Source organism: Uranotaenia lowii, chromosome 2 (assembly GCF_029784155.1).
Source record: "Uranotaenia lowii strain MFRU-FL chromosome 2, ASM2978415v1, whole genome shotgun sequence".
NCBI lineage: Eukaryota > Metazoa > Arthropoda > Insecta > Diptera > Culicidae > Uranotaenia > Uranotaenia lowii.
In genome coordinates this window covers 40,620,401-40,642,835 of record NC_073692.1, presented here as the reverse complement: position 1 = coordinate 40,642,835, position 22,435 = coordinate 40,620,401, and the positions used below count along the sequence as shown (strand labels likewise).

At 33.9% G+C, this 22,435-nt stretch overlaps 1 protein-coding gene across 2 annotated transcripts; it reads left to right on the top strand.

The window, feature by feature from the left end:
• Positions 1–5,592: 5,592 nt before the first annotated feature.
• LOC129748387 (ATP-binding cassette sub-family G member 4-like) lies at positions 5,593–22,293 on the top strand. 2 transcript variants are annotated; one of them, XM_055742992.1, is made up of 6 exons: positions 5,593–6,531; positions 6,605–6,877; positions 6,940–7,514; positions 7,577–7,675; positions 21,238–21,537; positions 21,600–22,293. In XM_055742992.1, the coding sequence occupies exons 2-6, from the start codon at positions 6,645–6,647 to the stop codon at positions 22,190–22,192; spliced, it is 1,800 nt and encodes a 599-aa protein (XP_055598967.1). In that variant the 5' UTR covers positions 5,593–6,531; positions 6,605–6,644; the 3' UTR covers positions 22,193–22,293. The 2 variants fall into 2 exon arrangements, with proteins under 2 accessions (XP_055598967.1, XP_055598966.1); XM_055742991.1 differs by having other exon boundaries at positions 5,593–6,877.
• The last annotated feature ends 142 nt before the right edge of the window (positions 22,294–22,435 follow it).

The window sequence follows — 22,435 nt, the reverse complement described above, 5'->3', positions numbered from 1 at the left end:
GGAACACATGGCTATAGCTAGATCTGACTCAAAGAAGAAAATTCTCCCTTCACAGAATCCTAGATCTGCAGTAGCTTTACACATGTGTGAATCTGGTCACTCTATCGATCGAGGAAATGTCTCGCTGATCCGGTCTTTGAATAGTAATTCGCTTAAATTGGATGTTGCTGAAAGCATTGAAATCTTCAATGAAAAATCAGTTCATCTCTTAAACGGAGACACCGGACCAGGGCACACTTGGTTGTTCAAATTCTTAGGTAAAAATAAAAAGAAATACAATAATTTATCTGACAATGCCCAAAAACGGGTAGAAAATAATTTAGCACTACCAGAAAACACCCAGAATAGGGTAGGTAGACCCAAAAAACAGACAACGGCACAACTGCCGAGCATTCGGAGGTTTCTGCTACCTAGTAGTAGCTTACCTAACCCGGACAATATAAGGGAGGGAAACGATACACATTCATCAATCGAAAACATTCACTGAAGAAGGTAGTAAGTTGCTATCGAAATACTGGTATATGAACTTTTCATTTACCGTGGTTGAATTAAAAGGAATCTTTCGATTGCTTTGATTCAAATATTTTTGAATTTTCCATTTCTGTACGTGATAATATAAAAAAAAAGTTCGTGATAACATTTTAAGATGCGTGGTCTTACTCCGGAGAAGAGACAAAGCTTCGTGCACAGGTTGTGTACTGTGAGTGGAATTTTATTGATAAAATTGGCCAAAGAAGAGGATGTGAAATTGTACATTTGATGATGAACCGAGGAGTGGTCGAAAATCTGGTCCTGTAAGTTCAGCTATCGACAAAAAGTCAGGGATTGCTACAAACAGAAACCGCCGGCTACCGTTCGGGATGTGGCGAGAAAAGTCGGGACCTCGACGTCTAACGTGATGCGTGCTAAGGAGCAACTTGGGCTGATGAAGAACCGGAAGCAAAAAAAACCTAAAAGGAACCCAAATCAAGCCGCTTCTGTCAAACAAAGAGTTTGGAAATTGCAGGATTCAATATTTTGCAAAATTTCTGGGTACATTACCACACAGCAATTTTTTTTTTGCTGGTTTTGTCCCGCTGACTTTTCAGCAAAATTTCCAGCAATTTAAATTGCTGAAAAAACAGCAAACGTAAATGCTGGTATCCAGCAATTCAAATTTCTGGAAAATCAACAATCCAGATTGCTGAAAATCAGCTATTTCTTTCAACACAACCGGCTGTATTTAGTATCAAATTTATATTTCAATTCAGAATTAAATTTATTAATATTAACTATGCATATAATTAGCATTTAAAAACAATTTTTTTCTCCTATTTTGAAATAAGGGATTTGTTTATTGCCAGAAACACCTTTTTTTACAATTTTTAACACCAGCTCTGGGTTGGCAGTTTTGTACCAAAGTGTTGATCATCCGTTACCTGTAAAATAGTTTTGATTAGTATATTTTATGGAATATCTACCTGTCCAATAAACACTTATCCTTGACTTGAAGCCTGGTTGCTAGAATATAGAGGAAAATAAAAATAATTGTTTTAACGTTACCAAAGTTCGTTGATTAGAGTCTCACCTTACTTCAGGGTACGAAAACAAACATACTCCATTTTGACAACTCGATTGCTCATTTTCCAGCAAACTAGATAAATTGCTGGAAAGTCCAGCAATTTAAAACCGATTGCTGATTTTTAAGCAAAAATGACAAGAACACAACCTTATGCTGAAAAATCCAGCAATTGAAAATTCGATTGCTGGTTTCCAGAAAAAAATTGGATTGCTGAACGTTTCCAGCAATTTTTTTTGCTAGAAATCGAGGCAAAAATTTACTGTGTACAGTGTGCCAAATAAAATAAATAAAATTTAGTAAAACAATATTTTTTATTATTTTAAAAGTGTACTTATAGTTTCTGGAACGTTCTATACATCTATAATGTATGCACTGCAACATGATGTACACATTTTTTGCTTGATTTTCACCATCATCAAAAAATTTATTTTTCACTAAAAATAATCCTAAAAGGAGATTTTACTTTAAATGGTTGATTCGGGGTGAATAGAGCACCATTAATCGAGCCGCGATGAGCTTTTTCTGCCGAAGAATCTTAGTTTTTTACATCTGATGATTTAGTCTATTGGTGTCGAAGAGGTAATCCGAAGACTCGAGTTGGATTCCTGGTCGAGGTGATTAATTTTTTTTATTTGTTTAACTTTCTTGTGCATGTGCATTAGGGTGTCCCAAAATTGCATAACTTCTGGGAATCTGAGGGCTCACCCTCCAAATGGTAGATTAGGATGTACAGAACAAACTTTTGTATGGGGCCGACTAAAAAAAATCATGTTTAGAGGTTCCGCAAGCGCGATTTTTGAAAAAAGTCCATTTTCAAAAGATTTGATTTCAAATAAATTCTGGCTCCAAAAATTTTCATAAAACTTATATATTTTATATTTTTTTTAATTTTGTTTGAGTTTAATACTACACGCAAAAAATGAAAAATGAACCAAATTTGTATCAAAATGTAAAACAAGCAGGCTATTTCCAAGAAAAAAAAATTTTTGGTCCAAAAATTTGGGATTCAACTTAGCAAAATGTGTACCAAGCGTAAAATGTTTTTGATACCAATGCAATCAAAAGATGCGGATTTTTGTGCACTTAAACTTTGCCGAACAAAATATGTTGTTTGTATCATCGTGTGAAGAGCTATTCATGGTTTAATCCTTAACAAAAATCACAATTTAGGATATTTTTTATTCAATTTATCAAATTTGTCTTAATAAATACCTACTTTAAAATCAAAATATTTGCAGAAAAAAAAATTCGGATGGTTTAAGAGAGTTTTCAGAAGGCCATATGCCAAATTTGAAAGGAATCGGACAACAGGAAGAGGTTGCACTGAATCTCAAGTGTGAAAAAGATTCTGAGACATAGTGTTCTTAAGAAGCATAAAAAACAGGTTTTTCATCATACATTTTTTTCTCTACCAATCGATTGCTTGATTATGTACATTTTATTAAAATTTCAGTTATGACTAACATTTCACCTGAAAACTGCAACTCGATTGGTCTGAAAACAAAAAAGTTATGGCTATTCAAAGATTGTATTTTTGTGGCAAATTGTCGTTTAACACAAAAAAAATAATGAGCATGTGTGAGTTGTTCCAAACAAACATACATTATTTTGTTATTGCTTTGTTATATGGATCAACGACTCACCGTTTAGGGACCAACCATAAATGGTGCATGAAAAAAAAGGCCTCGAGCAGGAATCGAATTGGAATTATCTAATTATCTCTCCTATATATTACCACCCAAGCTACCAAAAGTCACCTATGAACTTGAATGAAGGCATTGAAAGTTGCATATTGGCTGACAAAGATAATCAACTTCCCAATTCCCTTAAGTGAACTTTATGTACTCATTATTGAACTTGATAGTTGCAAAAGTGATTAATATGTACGTTTTATGTGACCTGTTTTGCCCAATTCCCATGAGTGAACTACATATATGTACTCATTTATGAACTTGAAAGTTGCAAAAGTGACTTATACTTACGTTGATCGGGACTTAAATCACATAAAGGGCACAAAAGTGCTCACAACGGGATTTGGTAAGTCACAAAAAGTGCATTAAGGTGCTTTCAAAATCAAATCACCACTCCGAGTTTTAGTTTCAGTTAGAACCACATCTAGGCGGGGTCTAGTGGTACCGTTTCGATCCTCATCACAAAGGTGGGGGTTCTATCCCCAAGCTTGGCAAGTTTTTTTTCAATAAGTAATTTGGTTATTGAGTGACCATTCTGATGCGATAAATGTAGGAAATGTAAGAAAGAAGAAATTGAGCAATTTATCGAGTTTGGAATCCAGCGCGTTGCATCATGGCGGCTCCATGTACAGAACATAGTAAATAATCAAGAGAAGGTGATATGAACCGATGCCAAGGGTGCAGTTGAGATGGTGAGAGATTTTTTGCTCATTTTATGATTTTATGGAAGCTGAATTAAAAGACCGCTACTTGCAAATTGCACTTTTCTAAAATTATCGAGTTAAACGGACACAGCGTAGAAAAAGTACATTTTACCGGAAAAAATGCTGTGAAAGTACATATTTTTGTGGGTTCAGTTCCGTATATTATAAGCGCTGTCTTCAACTTTTGTTTGTTTTGTTAACTTTAATAAGACCTTGCATGCTGTAAATAAACAAAGGGTCTCGAAAGTGTTAATACACCTAGGCGAACATATTTCCATCATAATATTTGTGCCAAACATTGAAATTTTCTAAATTTTAAAAGTATCCGTCTTACCCGACTTTCCCTCACATCTTAAGGTTGATTCAAGTACTACAAACTTTGCCAGAAACTACTTGTCTCCACGTGCCCGTTTTTGAGTACGGTTGGCATAAATTAATTTTCTATGTTTTTAACAAGATAATTTAAAAAAAAATGAGATTTCATTTACAGCAACTGATTTTCAGCCTTCGGCAAAAGTTTTAAAATGCATTTTCAAACGTTTTTATCTACTTTTTCAAGTTTTAGCAAGTTTGGAAATACGCTTTTTGAGTGTCTAAACATCAACACAATTATGTTATTCACATATTTAAGCTGTTTTCTATGATTAAATAAGCGTCCTCCTTAAGGTAGTCATAGTGCTCTTGTTTCCCATTTTTAAAATCAAAAAATTTAAAAAAATTCCAGTTGATTTTTCGCATGTGTTTAATAATTCAAAAATAACTGATGAAATGAATAATTTTATAACAACGTTAATCTGATGTCCCATCAACCTTTAAACTTTTGATGTACGTGCGATATGATTATATGTGGACATGATGGTTTTTAAAAGCCATTGATATTGAAAAGTGTTGCATGATGCCGCAGTTAACGGATGTTATCAAAAAGCCAAACTTGTGGAAGATTTATCACTAAATAAGGGTTTAAATGTTTGAAGAAAGATAAGAGAAGACGGATAATTATAGTCTTACGCTTCTGAAGCGCCTATTGAAAAATTTGTCAATCCATTGGGAACTGGGAAATTTTATGATAATTGAATTTTGTTTAAATGAATCCTTATTTTGGTTTACAACATTAACAAATTTTGAAATTTTAAGGGTATACCGACTAGGAATATTCTAAATCCTAATAGAAGTTATAACGTTTTCGTGCTTTTTTTACGATTAAAGTTCATCTGATTAGCTGAAATTCTTCAGTGGTTCTTTTAGTAGATCAAGGAACCATTTTGAACCCCTAACGTTTCGCTTCCGAAACATCAATTTTTTCAGAACTTCGTGAAATATTTTAAATTAACAATAATTCATCTCCACGTTTTTAATTTGTGAGAACAATTTAATCATTCCAATTGAATTAACTTTTAAATAAAAAACAAGAAAAAACAAATATGATGATTGAAATCGTGCTCGCAGAGCTACCCATCAAACTAAGAAAGTTTGAAAGTCTACAATGTTGCAAATGTTGAAATAATTAAAACATTAATTCTGCACCTTACATCACGTGACCGTTACTTTACTATTAAAACAAAACATGTAAGACAACTATTCAGGGAGTGTTTCACACATGTGCCAATAATTTTCGGCTGTTTTAATTATGTTTGATCGAAGACTGGTTGTCTAACGTGAACACGAAGAAAATTTTACAATGAAAAAACAATAATAAAATATCCTATTATAAGGGTGAGAAGATTTTCGTAATATTTTTCATGATTCAATATATGTTACAAGTTTTTCTGCAACAAGTGTTCAGGTTTTCTTCGATTTTTTTTAAATCTCCCGATCGACATTTCATGTACTACAACCTAACGGAACATGTGTGATGTGATTAATCAATGAAGGCATTCTCATCAACTTTTTCCTAATCCCTAGGCGCCTTTAAGGTTGGCACGTCATTTAGTAATAAAAATTATCTTTTAATAACTGTATGTAGTCCCTGTGTAAGACAGGGGTGAAATCATCTGAACTGCGGTCAATCCATAATTGATCTTTTGCCTAAAAAATAATAAGCCTCGGAACACCATTCGATCGATAGCAACATTCTTGCAGAATTACCGCTAAAATTGTGAGAAAAAAAATTCTATGGCTCATATCAGGTTTCTTACCTAATGAACATATAATCATATGTAATATTGCTTAATTTCTTTTCGTAGTTGAAATCACGCGATCGTCACTCTTGAATTGTAACGTAAACGACCATGCGAATCAACTGATCGGTGTTTGTACTTTAGAACCCCTCCAACTGCCCATAATTCCATCACGTTTCACAGAACGATCGTTATTACACCGATTTCTGTTAAAAAATGTTGATTAATTCGTGTTCTTTGACCATTCCAACTAATTATACTTATCAACTTCCACCGTACCATAAATGGTGCCCGGTCGATATAACTAGAGTGAGTATATGATAGCGATTTCATCGGAATGAAGCCGGTCAGCCAGAGGTGATAGGTTGAGGTGTGTGTTTTTTCCGATCCGAGCTCTAATATAGCTATTATTCCAATAGAGCGAGTTCCTCCCGAAAGGTGAACAACAGTAGTAATTTGTGGGTGATAAATGAAATTGTCAGAATATTCAAATCAAGTGGAACAATTATTATTCTCGGTACCTCGTTGCAGCATCTCGGCTATCTCATTGCATCAACAACAGGAAAAAACGATGGTTGTAAACGATCTGAAGGAAGTTGTCGTTCCGCTGGTAAATTCCACCGAGAAGAATGCCCCAACGGTGCTCAGTTTCAAAAATCTAAGCTTCAGCGTGGGTCAACGATCGAAATCGAAACTGCTGCTGGACAATGTTTCCGGTTCGTTCCGTTCCGGTCGGCTGACTGCCATCATTGGCCCCTCCGGAGCGGGAAAATCTACCCTACTGAATGTTCTCAGTGGATTTAAGTGAGTTACTCTAAAAAATTAATAAGTTAAAATTAATTTCAAAATTTAAAATTCTCTTCAAGTGCCGATGGAATAAGCGGACAAATACTGGTGAACAACAAAGAGCTCAGTCGCCGGAAGTACCGGCAAATCGTGGCCTACAACGAGCAGGAAGTGGATCTGCTGCCAAACATAACCGTGAGGGAAACTCTCGCCTATGCCGCCGATCTTAAGCTACCCTCATCGGTGGGCAAATTCCAGAAGCAGAAAATTGTCAGCGAAATTATCAACCTGCTCGGAATGGAACGATGTGCCAACAATCAGGCTCGAGTGCTTTCCGGTGGAGAAAGGAAGCGACTTTCCATCGGTCAAGAGCTGGTTTCCAATCCGAAAATCATGTTCTTCGATGAACCCACCAGTGGACTGGATAGCAAATCGTCCTTCCAGGTGATTTCGTATCTGAAAACGATGGCCCAGCAGGGAAGGTGTGTGGTTAGTGTGATTCATCAGCCGAGTTCGGATCTGCTGGAACTGTTCGACGATGCTTATGTGGTGACAGAAGGCCAATGTCTGTATCGGGGTTCATTGACAGATATGATTCCGACCTTTGCCGAAGTTGGCATCATTTGTCCACAGTATTATAATCGGGCCGATTTTGGTAAGGGGTTCTTATGTTTCATAGTTTTAGAGCTTTTTGTTAATTTTTATTCATTCTTACAGCTATCAAAATTGCCTCTAAGACAACCATCGAGCCAGATAAAATCGAGAAATTGATGAAAAAGATGGAAGATGATACTTCGTTCACGTTGATGCAAAATGGTGAGTGAAAGATCTTTAACAATCTTCGATAGCATTGATAAGATTTTTCCAATCAACTTTCTTTTTTAAATTCACTTGATCAATTTTTAGAAAAATTATCGATATTTTTTAGCCTATACCTATTTAATTTTGAGTATATCGGCTAATCCAGTGAAACAGAGTGCATTTTTTTTCGTCTGCTCCCCTCAAGCTGCAGGAAGGATAAAACGCACTGCAATCAAGAGTGAGATTGTCAACACATAAATAAGAGTGAGCCAGAGCATTCATATCCGCTGATGAAGAGAATACCCTTCCCCGAATAAATAAATTTCGCATTTTGTTTAGAAGAAATTGTAGAGCTATCACAGTTTGCACAAGTACAGATTTAGCCTAGCTTGTTTGACTACTCATATCCACCTTAAATCATTAAGCCCGAAATGGTTTAACTAGTCTCCAAAAAACCACCACTTTCTCGTGGTTTTGAAAAAAATATAATATTATATTTTATCGAATCATCAATGCATTTCGAATTTCATGATCGCTGGCGTGGCTTAGTAGAATGAGTTCCACGTTGGCGTTGCTACTCCGTGATCGAGGCCATTAATTTTGCACAAGGGCCAAAAGAATGCAGCTTGGGAGTAGCAACTCATTCTCAATGCACAAAACTCATGCTCTCCTTTAAAAAAAAGATCAATACCGGCTTCAGCCACGTCCTAGTAGTCAAAAAGGGATAAAGGAAGGATTGTTAGTAAAATACTTTTAAGGATCAACAATAAATCTGTTTTCCAGTTTTTTTTCAAAAGCTTGTTTTGAAAAAAAACTCTGAAACAATTAAAAAGTCAGTATCACCAGTTATAAAAATCGTCTATACGTCTGCCAATCTATATTGAAGTATCTCAGGAAGGGTTGTTAAGTAAGGGAGAAGTTTAAATCAGGAGCCATTTATAGAAAATGGTGCAATCTTTGGTTGAACTACACCTCCTATGCTTCTAGACATTTCCTAAGGATACTCCCAATAATATCTAAAAGGTGTTTTTAATAAGAACATTTAAAAAGAATTATGCACTCTCAAATAATTAGAATAGCATCCATTCGAATTTCCTAGAAGGTAGCTGTTTCCTTCACTATAATCTCTAACACCTCAGTGATTCTCGAAACGACTTTTGAAAAGAAATATCAAATGAACACTCAAAAATCATGGAATGCAAAATCAAAAAGTTATAAAATGTAGGACAAAAGAAATTTATAATCTTAGTTTCATACTTAAAATGCTTAAATGATCATAATTTATAGTTTACGTCTTGGAAGTGGGAGATTTTGTACAACAACAAAATATTCTCTACGAAATACGGATTTTTTAAAGTATTTCTACTGTTTATTTGTAGTAGTTTTGCTCTGGTAAAAAATAGATTTTTATACATTATTTTTTTTTGTTTCGATTATAGTCGTTTTACCATCTTTATGGCATTCGCGACTTTATCAACGTTGCAGTTGGCAGATCGTTATTGAAAAACTATCCGGTACAACTGTGTTCGATGTTTACTCTTGGGCTCGAACTCGCGGACATTGGCCCAGGAGACAACAGACTTGCCAACTGAGCTATATCACAAGCCCCTTAATGCATTATGGATCTTACAAACGATATTGTTGACCAAATCATCCCAAATATGTTTTTCGTGGACGGTTTAAAAAAAAATTTCAAATTGTCTTGATTTTTGGAAAATGGTCTTAAATATGTCCTTATTTTCAAGATAAATCTTAATAAGTATGGAATTCGTAGTTGAGTTGTGAGATCAAACCGGCAATAAAATATTTGAACCTATTTAACCGATGGTAATCTTCGGATCAGATGATACAGTGAGCGAAATAAGAATAGTAGGGGGAAGTCGTCTATGGCCGGACATCGCCTATGGCCGGACAACAAAGATTTTTCGAAAACACGATATCCTTATAATATTTTAACGCCATGAAAATAAAGTAAATAGTAGCCTGATATGGTGTCAGAAATATGGTAGTCCAATCTGAAAAGGTAAACCAATGATAGGCAACTAAAGCTTTTGCCTAGTAGTACGAAGAGGATCGCCTAAACTTTGCATTTGTATTGTGGTCAGTTTTTTCGGCTTGTAAAATTTGAACTGCACATGAACGACATCGTTGATTGATTACACTAGTTTACAAAATTTAAAAAAAAATCGTGAACTTGATTAACTGACCAACATTTTTAATGTAAAATCGGGCGCTGAATCCGAAAATGAAATTCAAAAAAATCTCAGTAGAACCGTTTTTGAGTTATGCTCCAAATATGAAATTTCGAAAAAATTTAAAAAGTTCTTGTCCTTAGATTAAAATATCTCGGACGGCATAACAGTAATTTGAAATCCCTCTTTTGCATATTGAAGGTGAATAAGTTATCTATCAATCATGTGAACACTGTTTTTGCGTTTGACCAACAGTATTGATGATATTACTGACTTTATGAGAAAAAAAATTATAAAAAACGCATTTTTTTAGAGAAAATTTTGTTTCAACGAAAGTTTTAGACTCGATGGTAGCATTTAAAAAATCTGATTTTGTTTGGCGCTTAAATGTCAATTTAAAACAAAGATTTCAAGTGGTTATTTATCAAAATCGGTTGAAAATTGAAGAAGTTATGGCTACTTTACCATAACTGAAATTTTTGAAGTTTTTAATAATTTAACGAACCGCAGTACACTTACACAGTATAGGAAGAATGGAACATGATAAATCTCACTCGCTCTAAGTCAAAATTATTTATTAGCTTACCAGAAGGTCACATGCCAAATTTCAGGAAGATCTGACCATAGGGAGAGGTTGCTTAAGTCTCAAACGTGAATAAAATTTTGAGGTATTTTGCCCGGAAGGAACGAAAAATACTGGTTTTTCATCAATAACTTTTTTCATCACTAGCTGATTGTTTTTTATGGTTGATTTTCTTAAAGCCTAAGTTGAGACAAATATTTCACCCGAAGACTGTAACTCGATTGGATTAGAAACAGAAAAGTTATTGTTATTCACCTTCAATATGCAAAAGAGGGATTTCAAACTTCTGTTATGCCGTCCGAGATATTTTAATCTAAGTACAAGAACTTTTTTAATATTTTCAAAGTTTCATATTTGGAGCATAACTCAAAAACGATTCTACTGAGATTTTTTTGAATTTCATTTTCGGATTCAGCGCCCGATTTTACATTGGAAATGACCTTCAGTTTACTGAGTTCAAAAATGCTGTAAACTAGTGTTATCTTTCGACTACAGCAGATATAAGAAAATAAAACGGAAGTTCAAACGAAATATCAGGAAAATTAAAAAAATGCGATTCTTCTATGACCGGACACCAAGTTGTTGTCTATGACCGGATAAGAAAGTATTAAACAATTATAGATGATTTCAACTTGAAACTTTAATTTTTTCATCTCTATTGCACCCTCAAATGGTTAGCAGAAGATAAGGATTCAACAACGAAACTATTTTGGTCCTCTGATAAACTGAAGAATTTGCTGTCCGGTCATAGACAATTTTTCTCTAGTTTTTTCGAAACAAATGTTTCATCCTGGTTTGTCAAAAAAACTTTTATGACTGGCTTCATAGAACGTTCAGTATTGGAAAACACATACTCACAAGACCTGTGCAAGGTATTTCAATCATTTTTCTACGTTTTTGTGCCATTGGTCACAACTTTGGTGAAGTAATTCGTAGTGTCCGGCCATAGACAACACTTTTGGAAATGAGTGAAAACTAACATAAAATGGTTTCTCTTACCACATGAATATGTATTAAATTAATTTTTTTCTAATATAGTTAAGTGATCATAATATTGATACTCTTCAAATCAGTAGAGGAACCAATATTTACAAAAATCTATTTTTGAAGTTATCGCTTAAAAACCTTAAATGTCCGGTAGTAGACGACATCCCCCTACCACTATGTGTTTTGCTTGTTAAAATATGCATCATTGAAAATCACCAAAATTTTTACTAGAATTTTTTTTAATTGTTTAACGGATAAATCAAGCAAAAGTTTACTTTTTTTGGACATTTCAGGACCAAACATATGAAAAAAAAAAGGGTGCGAAATAAGAATAGTACCACTTGTGTTTTACAACAAAAACATGATTATTTATAGAAATTTACTGTGTAAAAGTGAATAATACTGCTTCTATGAATTATTTGAATAGATAACTGCATTTCAAGGAGTTTTCTAAAATTTCCAATACTTTAATACTTTAACAAACTGCTTGATTTCTTCATCAATATTCATTAATTTGATGCAAAAATGACGAAACATAGATTTGAGGCTGGCATAGATGGCAGCACAATATTGCAATTTAATCGAATTGATGCCCATTTTCGAAAATTTGGATTTAATTCAGGTGTGCCGGATGATTTTCGTCAAGAAAAAAAATATTTGCAGGGCTGGTAGCGAGTGACTTTTTAGTGACTTGGTCACTTTTTTTGGGTCAGTCACTAAAAAGTCACTTTTTTCATCATTTGGTCACTAAAGTCACTATTTTCCGAAAAATGGTCACTTTTATCACCAAAAGTCACTTTTTTCACCGAAAATAAACCAATGAAAGAGTAATTTGAATTGGGCGTGTTAATATTGACGGTAGTAACGGTATATTACTTGATCAGTCAGTCAGAAATTTTTTTCGCCTCCGGCGGAATTGCGGTATGAATCACCCTTGGCTTCTGACATTTCGATCTACAACATTATTTGACGTTCATGAATTGAAACTAACTTTGATTGTAGATTTTAATTTTCATTTCAATCAACCTTATGTATTGAAACTCAAAACTTGATATACAAAAACCCTATCTCGTCTTTAGAATGGGTTTTTATTAAGAAGTGTAACTAAGATTGAGATTGAAACGAACCATTTTTTTTTATTTAATAAATCTTTTATGTCATAACAAGTGTTATATTGATATGAAATATTTCATACTTAATTTTATTTCGAGTTTTTTGTTGTTCTAAATACTTAAAAAAAGGGTTTTCAAAATTTACACAAGGCCACAAAACTTACATTTTTCTTAGGTGCAATGAATTTATACGATAATTTCAACTAATTTGGGTTCCCCGAATCTAAATATGTATGCAATATTTCTATCAGCTTTTTCTATTGAAATTACTTTTGAAAATAATTAAAAATCTTTAGAGAAGTTTCTGCACTTTTTTTTTTTACAAAAACTCAAATCAAAAACATAATATTTAAAAATAAAAGTTTTATATGAATTGATGAGCTTTAAATAGAATCAAGTTTTTTTACGCTTTCTGCTGTGATGTCAAAAATACTTGTAATGACATTTTTCCATAATCAGTTATCTATCAATGTTTGATTTTACTAGTAATAAACTCTTTATCACCAAAACTAAATGTGTTTGGCCGAATTTGACAAAATTTCTAGTTTAGGATACTATTTACGAAATCAATAATTTAAAAAAATAAGCCCCAAAATGGTTATAGTGAAACATGTTTATTGAAAAAACTCTTCCTGAAATGTTTTTAAAAACTAATCTTTTTTATTTCCATATTGTTTTTTCAATTTTCAAATAAATTTACCGAATGTTATTGTACAGTTTTTTACAATTCTCTAATCAACTTGCCGGATTTTTTTTAATCAAACTTTTTAAATTTTTAAGACATATGGTTAACAATTGTTTCCTTGTTTTTAAATTCATAAGCCTTTAACTCCAATTTTTTTTTAATAATAAAACATAATTTCAACCTTCTGTTCTTTCAGGACCCAATATTTTAATCAAAAGAGACGAAATACTCAGAGCTTGTAATTTAAAGCATAAAAACCTGCGATTGAAAATTTAAATACTTATTATTAATATTTTTTATATGAAATCATGTTTTTTGGATCGATCATGATTTTTAAATTAATCTAAAAATTTTGAAAAATTGTTCTAAGTAGCAACTTTAAAAATAAATTTTAATACGCAGTGTTAACTAACTTTGTATTTGATTTGTGCTATTAATATTGATAACAAAAGTTTTGAACTTAGTATTTTTAATTTTTCATCAGTTTTTATCATTCCCGTAATTACTCATTTTCTAACATTTCTTTGTCAGTGTAGTTGAACATGAAGTTATTATTTAACCTTCAAAAATGGAATTTTCATAACTGGAGGATTTTACTTTATTACTGATTTTATGTCTGGCTTATATAACTGGCACTTTTAAAATAATTTTAAATATATTCTTCTTTTAATCAAAATAAATTAAACCATCGAACATTGAATAAATTCTGTTCAAAATTCATTTCTAATTCATTAATCGGTAATTCACATTTTAAATCGTGATTAAATGTTTTTAGTTCAAATTAAAAAATTACAGCGGAATTTCTCACTAAACTTCCTTAAACTTGACTTATCGAAAATTTGAAACATTCATTGTAATATGTTTCCAAAATTTTGTTTATCAGCCATTTTTTTAGTTTGTTTGTTGAGCATGAGTGACAAACGGTGTAAGAAAACCCTTTCCTTTTCAATCTTTTATTTTTGGTATTGTTATTATTTTTATCTAAATTTGAATTTCGAACCCCCCCATGGACGGGTCCTTCGCACGGGCCTGATTTGCTCACATTTTTTGTACTTCAAAGTTACTTTTTTCGTTCTACATAGTCACAATTTGGTCACTTTTTTCGGTCCTCAAAGTCACTATTTGGTCACTTTTTTTCAAATTTTGGTCACTAAAGTCACTACTTTTTCATTGTCAAACCGCTACCAGCCCTGTATTTGGTACCTATGATCACAAACTCAAAAAAATTGGATTTTATCAAGGACACTACAAGTGAATTTCTTGGACCGATAATCAGAATAATTTTGTACTTTCCGATGGAGTTTGATGGACCAGACGACTAGCAGTATTATTGATATGATTTGAAATTGAATCGGAAGTTGAGATGAGCAGGAATTTTTGGAGTGATATATTCTTGTGCTGGTGATTTTTTTTTAAATAGCTTGAGCTTAGCTTAGCTTGATTGACTACTCACATCTACCTTAAATCATTGAACTCGAAATTTGTTGTAATTTGTCATAGGAAACAGTGAATCACAAATTGTGCTCAATTTTTGTTTAATCCGATATTTATATTATAAATGCTATTCTTTATCTGAATTGAATAATTTCGAATTCCATGATCGCAGGCGTGGCTAAGTAGAACGAGTTCCACATCGCCAATGGTTGCTACTCCGTGATTGACCGAGGCCATCAATTGTGCACAAGGGTCAAAAGAATGATGCTTGGGAATAGGATCATTCTCAATGTACAAAACTGATGCTCTCTCTTTAAACATCAATAACGGCGCCGGCCACGTCCTAGTAGTCAATAGATAGTAAGGAAAAATAGAGAAAGGGATGAAAGACATAAATTTGCGCCTTAGGACCGAGGTCACCTCTGCATCCTAGCAAATAATTTTGTTTGGGAGTGGGGGTAAAAGGATACGATCTGGAAACACTTTTGACAAGTGCATGGATCTGTTTTTCTCAACCTATTTTCCTAATGATATTTCTAATAGGATTATATTGCACAAATACTGATTATTTTTATCTTCTTATAGAACAACATGAAAATACTTTTGCATCTAAATCAGATGAGCTACGGTCCATCTGCGATCCCTACTGGCCAATGCATAATAATTGCACAGTGAAATAACGAATCAATATTTCATTAAAAACATATTTACGTATATTTACCTTATTTATCTTTTCCTGTTTTTTCACCTAGCAAGCTTTTCTGCTCTTTTGGTCTAAGTCGATATTCACTGATAAAACTTCGGAAGATCGATCAAAACTAAATTTGCATTAAATTGTGTTCCTTCTTAAAACGGCCAAAAAAATTCATCAGCTATTGAATCTATCTTTGCTTACCCTTTTCCAAACTTCTCTCAAAAATACAAAATTTGTTTGCTATACAGTTTATTGACAAATATTCAAGATGTTTTTCCAAGCAAATATCAAAAATTGTTTGCTTCTGACTAATTTGATAATCAGTCCTAACAGATATTTCAAAGGCATCCTACTTTCAAATCTTGTTTTAAGTTAGATAAATGAATATTAAATTTTATTGAGACATTTTGTTTTTCCTTGATCCTTGATTCATCCGAATAGTAAAAGTCTGATTCTATGTAGTCTAATAGCTCGAACTGTGTTCCTTTTAAATGAGAAGTTTTGATGAAATTTGTTTTTCAATCACAATGGCGATACATGAAGATTTTTGATAAAAATACATTGAAACTAAATTGAACATTATAAAACTAAAACTTTTCAAGACGATTCACACCAGTTATATTTGAAAGTAGACTAAATTGAATGAATGAAAGTAAATTCGAACATATCGTGGGAAATATTGCTTTAAAAAATTAACTTGAAAATTGAATTTTCCTACAGTTGCATTAAAAACTTGCATTTTAAACAAATAATCTGTATCAGGGAAAAATATTTAAAAAAATGTATTTGTATATTGTATATTTATTGATTGTCTCCTGTAATATTATTAAAAAAAATTTGCGGCTCATACAAATTGGTTTCTTATCACCGCAGATCAAAAGGGATACAAGAAATCGTGAATGACTTCGTTAGATTTTGAAATAATCGACTACACAACTTTTTATTCGAAATGCACTAGCTTTCATTAATTACGTACTGTTGAATATTCGATGATTTTTGCTATAATTACCTAAAATTTCCATTTATTCCTGTTATTCTCAACATTAACTTTTTTCGTCAAGTTAGTTTATAACGCAGTATAATATGAAGATATTATGCCATAACTTGAAACTTCAACAAATATAAAAAGTTCTGGCGATGATGTGTAGATGAAGTAAATACAGTTTGAGATGAATATATAACTTAAAAAACAAAGAATCAGTCAAAACTTTGCACATACTACAAATATATGCATAGCCGCAACATAACTAACATACATACGAGAGTTTCATAATCGAATCCACAAACTACACAACATCCATAATATTTGAGCAAAAAGGCTTCTTGAATGACAAAAAACTCAAACCTTAATACGTGCATTGCACGAAGGATAGATTTTTAAACAAACGTCATTGATCTATCCTCTACTAAAATGAAAAATTCTCGTTTCAATTATTTGCTAGGCAATCGTTAAAAAGTTGTGTGTGTGTGTGTGTGTGTGTGTGTGTGTGTGTGTGTGTGTGTGTGTGTGTGTGTGTGTGTGTGTGTGTGTGTGTGTGTGTGTGTGTGTGTGTGTGTGTGTGTGTGTGTGTGTGTGTGTGTGTGTGTGTGTGTGTGTGTGTGTGTGTGTGTGTGTGTGTGGAAAATGGAATTTGGGATATGTTTGGTGCATCCATTCCATTGAGATGACATTCATTGCACCGTACACGGTTTAAATTCACACTCCTCAATAAATCATCCTTTGGCAAATTGGGCAGCGATCTAAAACTTCAACCAAATGTGTGGAATCACAGCGCACTTTAGAAAAATTGATTCAATCTGCACTTTTGACTCATCTAAATCGTGAAACACTTGGCCTTCCTTCAAACATAAGCGCAACTCAAACCAATTTTACCCCAATGCCAGAAATCACTACTAAAACATCATAATTTATCTTAATATTGAAATTGGGTACTTAGCTTCGATTTGTATTCTCCAGGGGCCATGCGAAGTCCTTAATAATCTGGAACAGTTTCCTATTTTCCCCTGGTAAGTTGTCGTAAACAAGGTAAACATCATTTCTTGCTTTTGTTTTGATTCGCTTTCGTCGAGGTTGACGTTCGAGCGGTTTGAAAGCGTTACGTTCCAGTTTCCAAATGTGCGTAACGTTACACCGAGGGGTACTCATCACTACTAATTTTAGATTTTCAGGTGCAATGATGGCGATGTAATAAAAATTTTCTCACGAATTTGGGAGCACTTTTTCCAATCGCTAAGGAATAGCTCGAAAGTGGAACAATCGAAATTTTCTCTCCTAAACAACCAAATGATTAATTTTCGCACTTAGCGAACTCTGAAGCCTAAACTTTTTAGCGCTTTTGCTTCACAGATTCTAAATGTTGAAGAAAACATCTACATTTCACTTTTTATCATCACATTTCCAAAGAAAAACTTAACTATTTAGACAGCTGTAAAACTAAAGACTCTTCTCAACCAGCGTTGCCAAAAACCCCCCTGCTGGTGATTTTTTTTTAAATTCCGTTAAAGCTTTCTGCAGCGTGAACTCCCACAAAATCGTGTTGAAAAACTACCTTGAAATGATAAATATGTGCCTAAATAAACCTGAAAAATCAATATTGAAACTTAGTTTGGTTTTAACTGCAAGATAGTGCTGCCATCTATGACTTGAAACTAGAAAGTGAGGTTTACTGAAAAAAAATCCAAGTTATTGAATTCCAACCTGTTTTTTTTCTGATTCAAAATAAACCCAGAATGTTTGTTTCATCATTTCACGTCATTTTAATGAAGAAAATAAGTAGTTTGGTAAAAAATTACAGCTCAAATATCAAATTCCTTAGTTCTAGAAGAGCATTTCTTAAAACCCCCTTTTAAAACCTTTGAAAACCTTTGGAATTCCATAAAACTCCTTAAAATGCAGTCTATTCAAGTAATTCTTAGAACTTTTACACAGTAAACTTCTAGAAATAATCTTGTTTTTGTTGAAAAACTCCGGACTCAGCTCCTAAGAAGTACTCCGCTCAAAAAGGCTGCCGTCTTCGAGAGAAACTGATGACTGCACATTTACTGCGATTCAGAGGCAGGCAGTTGATGTCACACCATTGTGCGAAAAGATTTAACTGGTTTTGAAGAAAATCAATTTAATCCTTACCATTTATGGTGTAGAACAGTTTAAAATCATCAGGAAAATAAATTTTTGGGCCGTCGAGGAGTGAGTGCACATCGTTAAAATAGATTAAGAAGATAATCGGTCCTAGGTGACTACCTTGGGGCACACCGGAGAAGGCAGAGAATTGGCTGGAGAGAGTGTCTCAAGTGCGGACTGTCAATTTCCGTCCAGTTAAGTAACTGCGGAACCAGCCAAGTAAAGGTCCGCAGAACCCTAAGCGGCCAAGCTTACCAATGGCGATATCGTAGTTCACCTTATCAAACGCTGCTGACAAATCGGTATAAATGGCATCAGTTATGTGTCAGTTAATTTGGCGTAAGTCATAATCGCTTTTATTTAATTTTATAATACAATAATACTGGATGGATTTATAGATAGGTGGCAAAATTTGCCAGAAAATGATCCAATTTTTGTTTTGAGATCAATGGTACCATTAAGTGAGGAAATAGAAAGTGAGTTGGGGGCTCCTTTACAAATTTCAGAATTACTGGAAAACTATTTAAGCGACTGGAACCAAATTGGGCGTGGGAAGGTATTTGATTACGATAAATGTTTCTTTGATATTTTGAAAACCCTCCGTTTTCCAGTGGGAACATTTGAAAGAGGGAGGGTGCTCCCATACGATTTTTAAAATCACTCGAGAACTTATACAGCAAATGAAAAAATCTGGCTAAGAAGGGTATTTGAGCGCGAGTAATGTTTCTCTGAATATTTGGTACTACTGCCTTCTTCCTGTGGGAAGATAGGGAGGAGATAGGGGGGCTCCTTTACATTTTTCCGCATAATTCGAGAACTAACCGAGCAAATGGAAACAACTTTGGTATGGGAGGGCATTTGGATTGGTAAAATGGTTTGATCATACAATTGAGTAAATGGAACAGAATTTGGCATGGGAGTATATTCGAATACACGAAATGTTCGATAATTATCTTATCGACCAAAAATTCGGGCAATATCCGGCAAATTTGGTCTAAATCCTTGAATTGGTCAATAAAAATCAAGAAAAAAAAATTTGAAATTTTTTTTTCATTCAAACTTATCAGCAGATTTTAAATCGTATTAAAGGCTTCCAAAAACCGTTCATGATGTATTTTCCATAAAACTTGCTCCAAAAATTGCATTTTGGACGCAAAGATAAAAAAAATCTAACAACACATTTAGTTTTTTTTTGTATGATTTGGCAAATAAAGTAAATAAATCCGGGCAAAATTCGGGCTTTTCAAAAAATTTAAATTACTAAATCGTTATACATGTATAACTCCATCTGTACGTGCTTAACTTCTTCGTGCCCGTAAATCAATTTTTTGATAATCGTGTTGAAATTGTTCAACTTGTGTACGATTTAAGTTGACTTTGTATGTTCCGACCGGCCGTTTATATGTGATGGTGTAACAAAGAAAACGCCTCCATTTTATATATATAAGATAGAAAAAGAGGTAATTTTGTATGAAGACCCCCTTCCATAAATGTGAAATTCTTGAAACTATTATACAAACCATCTCTGACCTGAAATACCCTCGGCTCCCAAATTTCACTTCATTCCGACCGTTCGTTTATACGTGATGGTGTTACAAAGGAATCGCCTCCATTTGTATACAAGGTACACCGGGGTAAGTGGGGACAATGGCTATTAAATCGATACTGTGAACTATTTTTTCAAACTTTCAATGCAGAATGTTCAATTTACTTGTAATCTATCCAATATATGTGAAAAAGATACGATTCCGACAATAGCAGGTATTTACAACGACTTTTTGGGAATTTTCTATATTCAACTACGATATCGAGTTGATGTGCATCTTATTCAATTGCAAATTTCTCGTAAACTAGCTTGGCGAAAAATTCTACATTATAAGAATTCTTTCATTCCAACCGGTTAGAAAAGAAACGACACGGTTAAAAATGAAGAAAAAAGAGTTTACAAAAATCTAAGATATTGTCTCTAAACCCTACCTGGGGTATGGCTTTGTACATATTTGATGTTTACAAATTTTTTTAAATTTTTTCTCTTTCTTCCAATTCGTCGTATGGAGAAAACGACTGCAGTAAATATTGGTTCAGTATATTTGTTAATAGGGAAACTGGAATCGCGCAGTGCTGCCGGATATACTGGCATTCTTGTGAATAGTTAAATAATTAAATCTTTATGGAGTTAAGGAATTTCAATAAGGGTTTTATAAGGGTTGTGATGAAAACTGTACATAAATTTAAACAAATATGAAACAAAGATAAACGAACATGTTGCGCTTCGCCTTGCCTAGACATGTTTATCAAAAATCGATCAAAACAACAGAAAACATAATTTAGTTAGGAAGTTTTCGTTTTGTGATGAATGTCAAAACCAATGTTCATGATCGGAGAAGATGACTTGCGATTTTTTTTTTTCTTAAAAATACCTAATTCCTTTAATTCCTTACAAGAAAAGTTGAAAATTGCAAGTAATACTCAAAAAAAAAATTTTTTTTTCGTTATTCATCAAATTTGCGTAAACTAAAAAGATATACAAATGTTTATGAACGCATAAAATATAAATAGCATTTTTAGATATGATGAAAAATGTTTGCTTACGGAGATACGGATAGTGAAGCATCTTGCCAGCTCTGAGCATTTTGTACCCGATTCCCTTTTATGATTTTTGATAGAAAGAATACAAATATTCAATTTTGAAGCCATTTTTGTAGATTGAATTTTTAATCAGTCAGAAATTCTAAAGTTGTTTTATCGCTCCTTTTCATTTCATTGTAGGTACGGAACATCAAAATGGTTCCCCGGGTCCAGGTCAAGAAGTCCACCGGAAATCCCAGTATCCGACCTCCCAATGGTACCAATTTGCCATTTTGACTCACCGAACGGCCCTGGGAACGGTACGCAACTTTATGTTAACGGCACTGCGCTTCACCGTACACGTCCTGTTCGGATTCGTGGTCGGATTTGTCTACTACAACATAGGAAACGATGCCGATAAGGTCATTTTCAACGTGTCCTTCTGTATGGTGGTGCTACTGTTTATCGTCTTCGCTAATGCCATGACTGTTGTTTTAACATGTAAGTTAAAATTTACAAATTATCGTTATAAGTCAGTTTTCAAATAAATTTTGTTTTCGCAGATCCCCTCGAGATGGCAGTTTTCGTGCGGGAGTACAAAAGTAACTGCTACTCGACGACGGCGTACTTTTTCTCCAAAGTGGTGGCCGACTTTCCGCTGATGATAGCCGGCGTTAGCATGTTTTCGCTGATCGTGTGCTACATTTCCGGTCAACCGACCGACCTTTTCCGGATGCTTATGGTGTGGTCTATGTGCTGTTACATGGGATGGTTTTCGCAGGTTTACGGAATGCTGGGTGGAAGTATATTCCCGATTGATGTTAGCCCGTTTGTTATTCCGGCCACGCTGATTCCGCTGGTGCTGTTCAGTGGGTTTTTCGTACGGCTAGGAGATCTTCCGGTGGTATTTCAGCCATTTACCTGGATTTCGCCCTTCCGGTACACTTTCGAGGGTGTGGTTGTTGCGCTCTACGGATATAACAGGACCTATCTGGATTGTAGTGAAATCTTTTGCTACTACCGGAAACCGATTAAAATCTTGGAGATGTTGAACATGGAGAACAGCAGCTATTGGATGGATTTCACCTGTCTGGTAGTTGTGATTTTCTTGCTGCATGTGATGTTGCTTTTAAGTTTGTGGTGGAGATTACGGTGATTTAACGGTGTAAATATATTTGGAATGTGATACTGATGTTACCTGGTGAATAGGATTTAGATATATAAGAAACTGTTGTAAATACATATGAAGAATTGAAAGTGTCTTTTCTCGGGTTTGTATTGATGAGAAATTCTTCCCTCTATGAGTTCCGATTGGGGCATTAAAAAATTGATTTGTAAAAAGAAAACTTTAAAATTGCACAATGGAAAAAGCTTCAATAACTTTCGGCTCTAGTTCTAG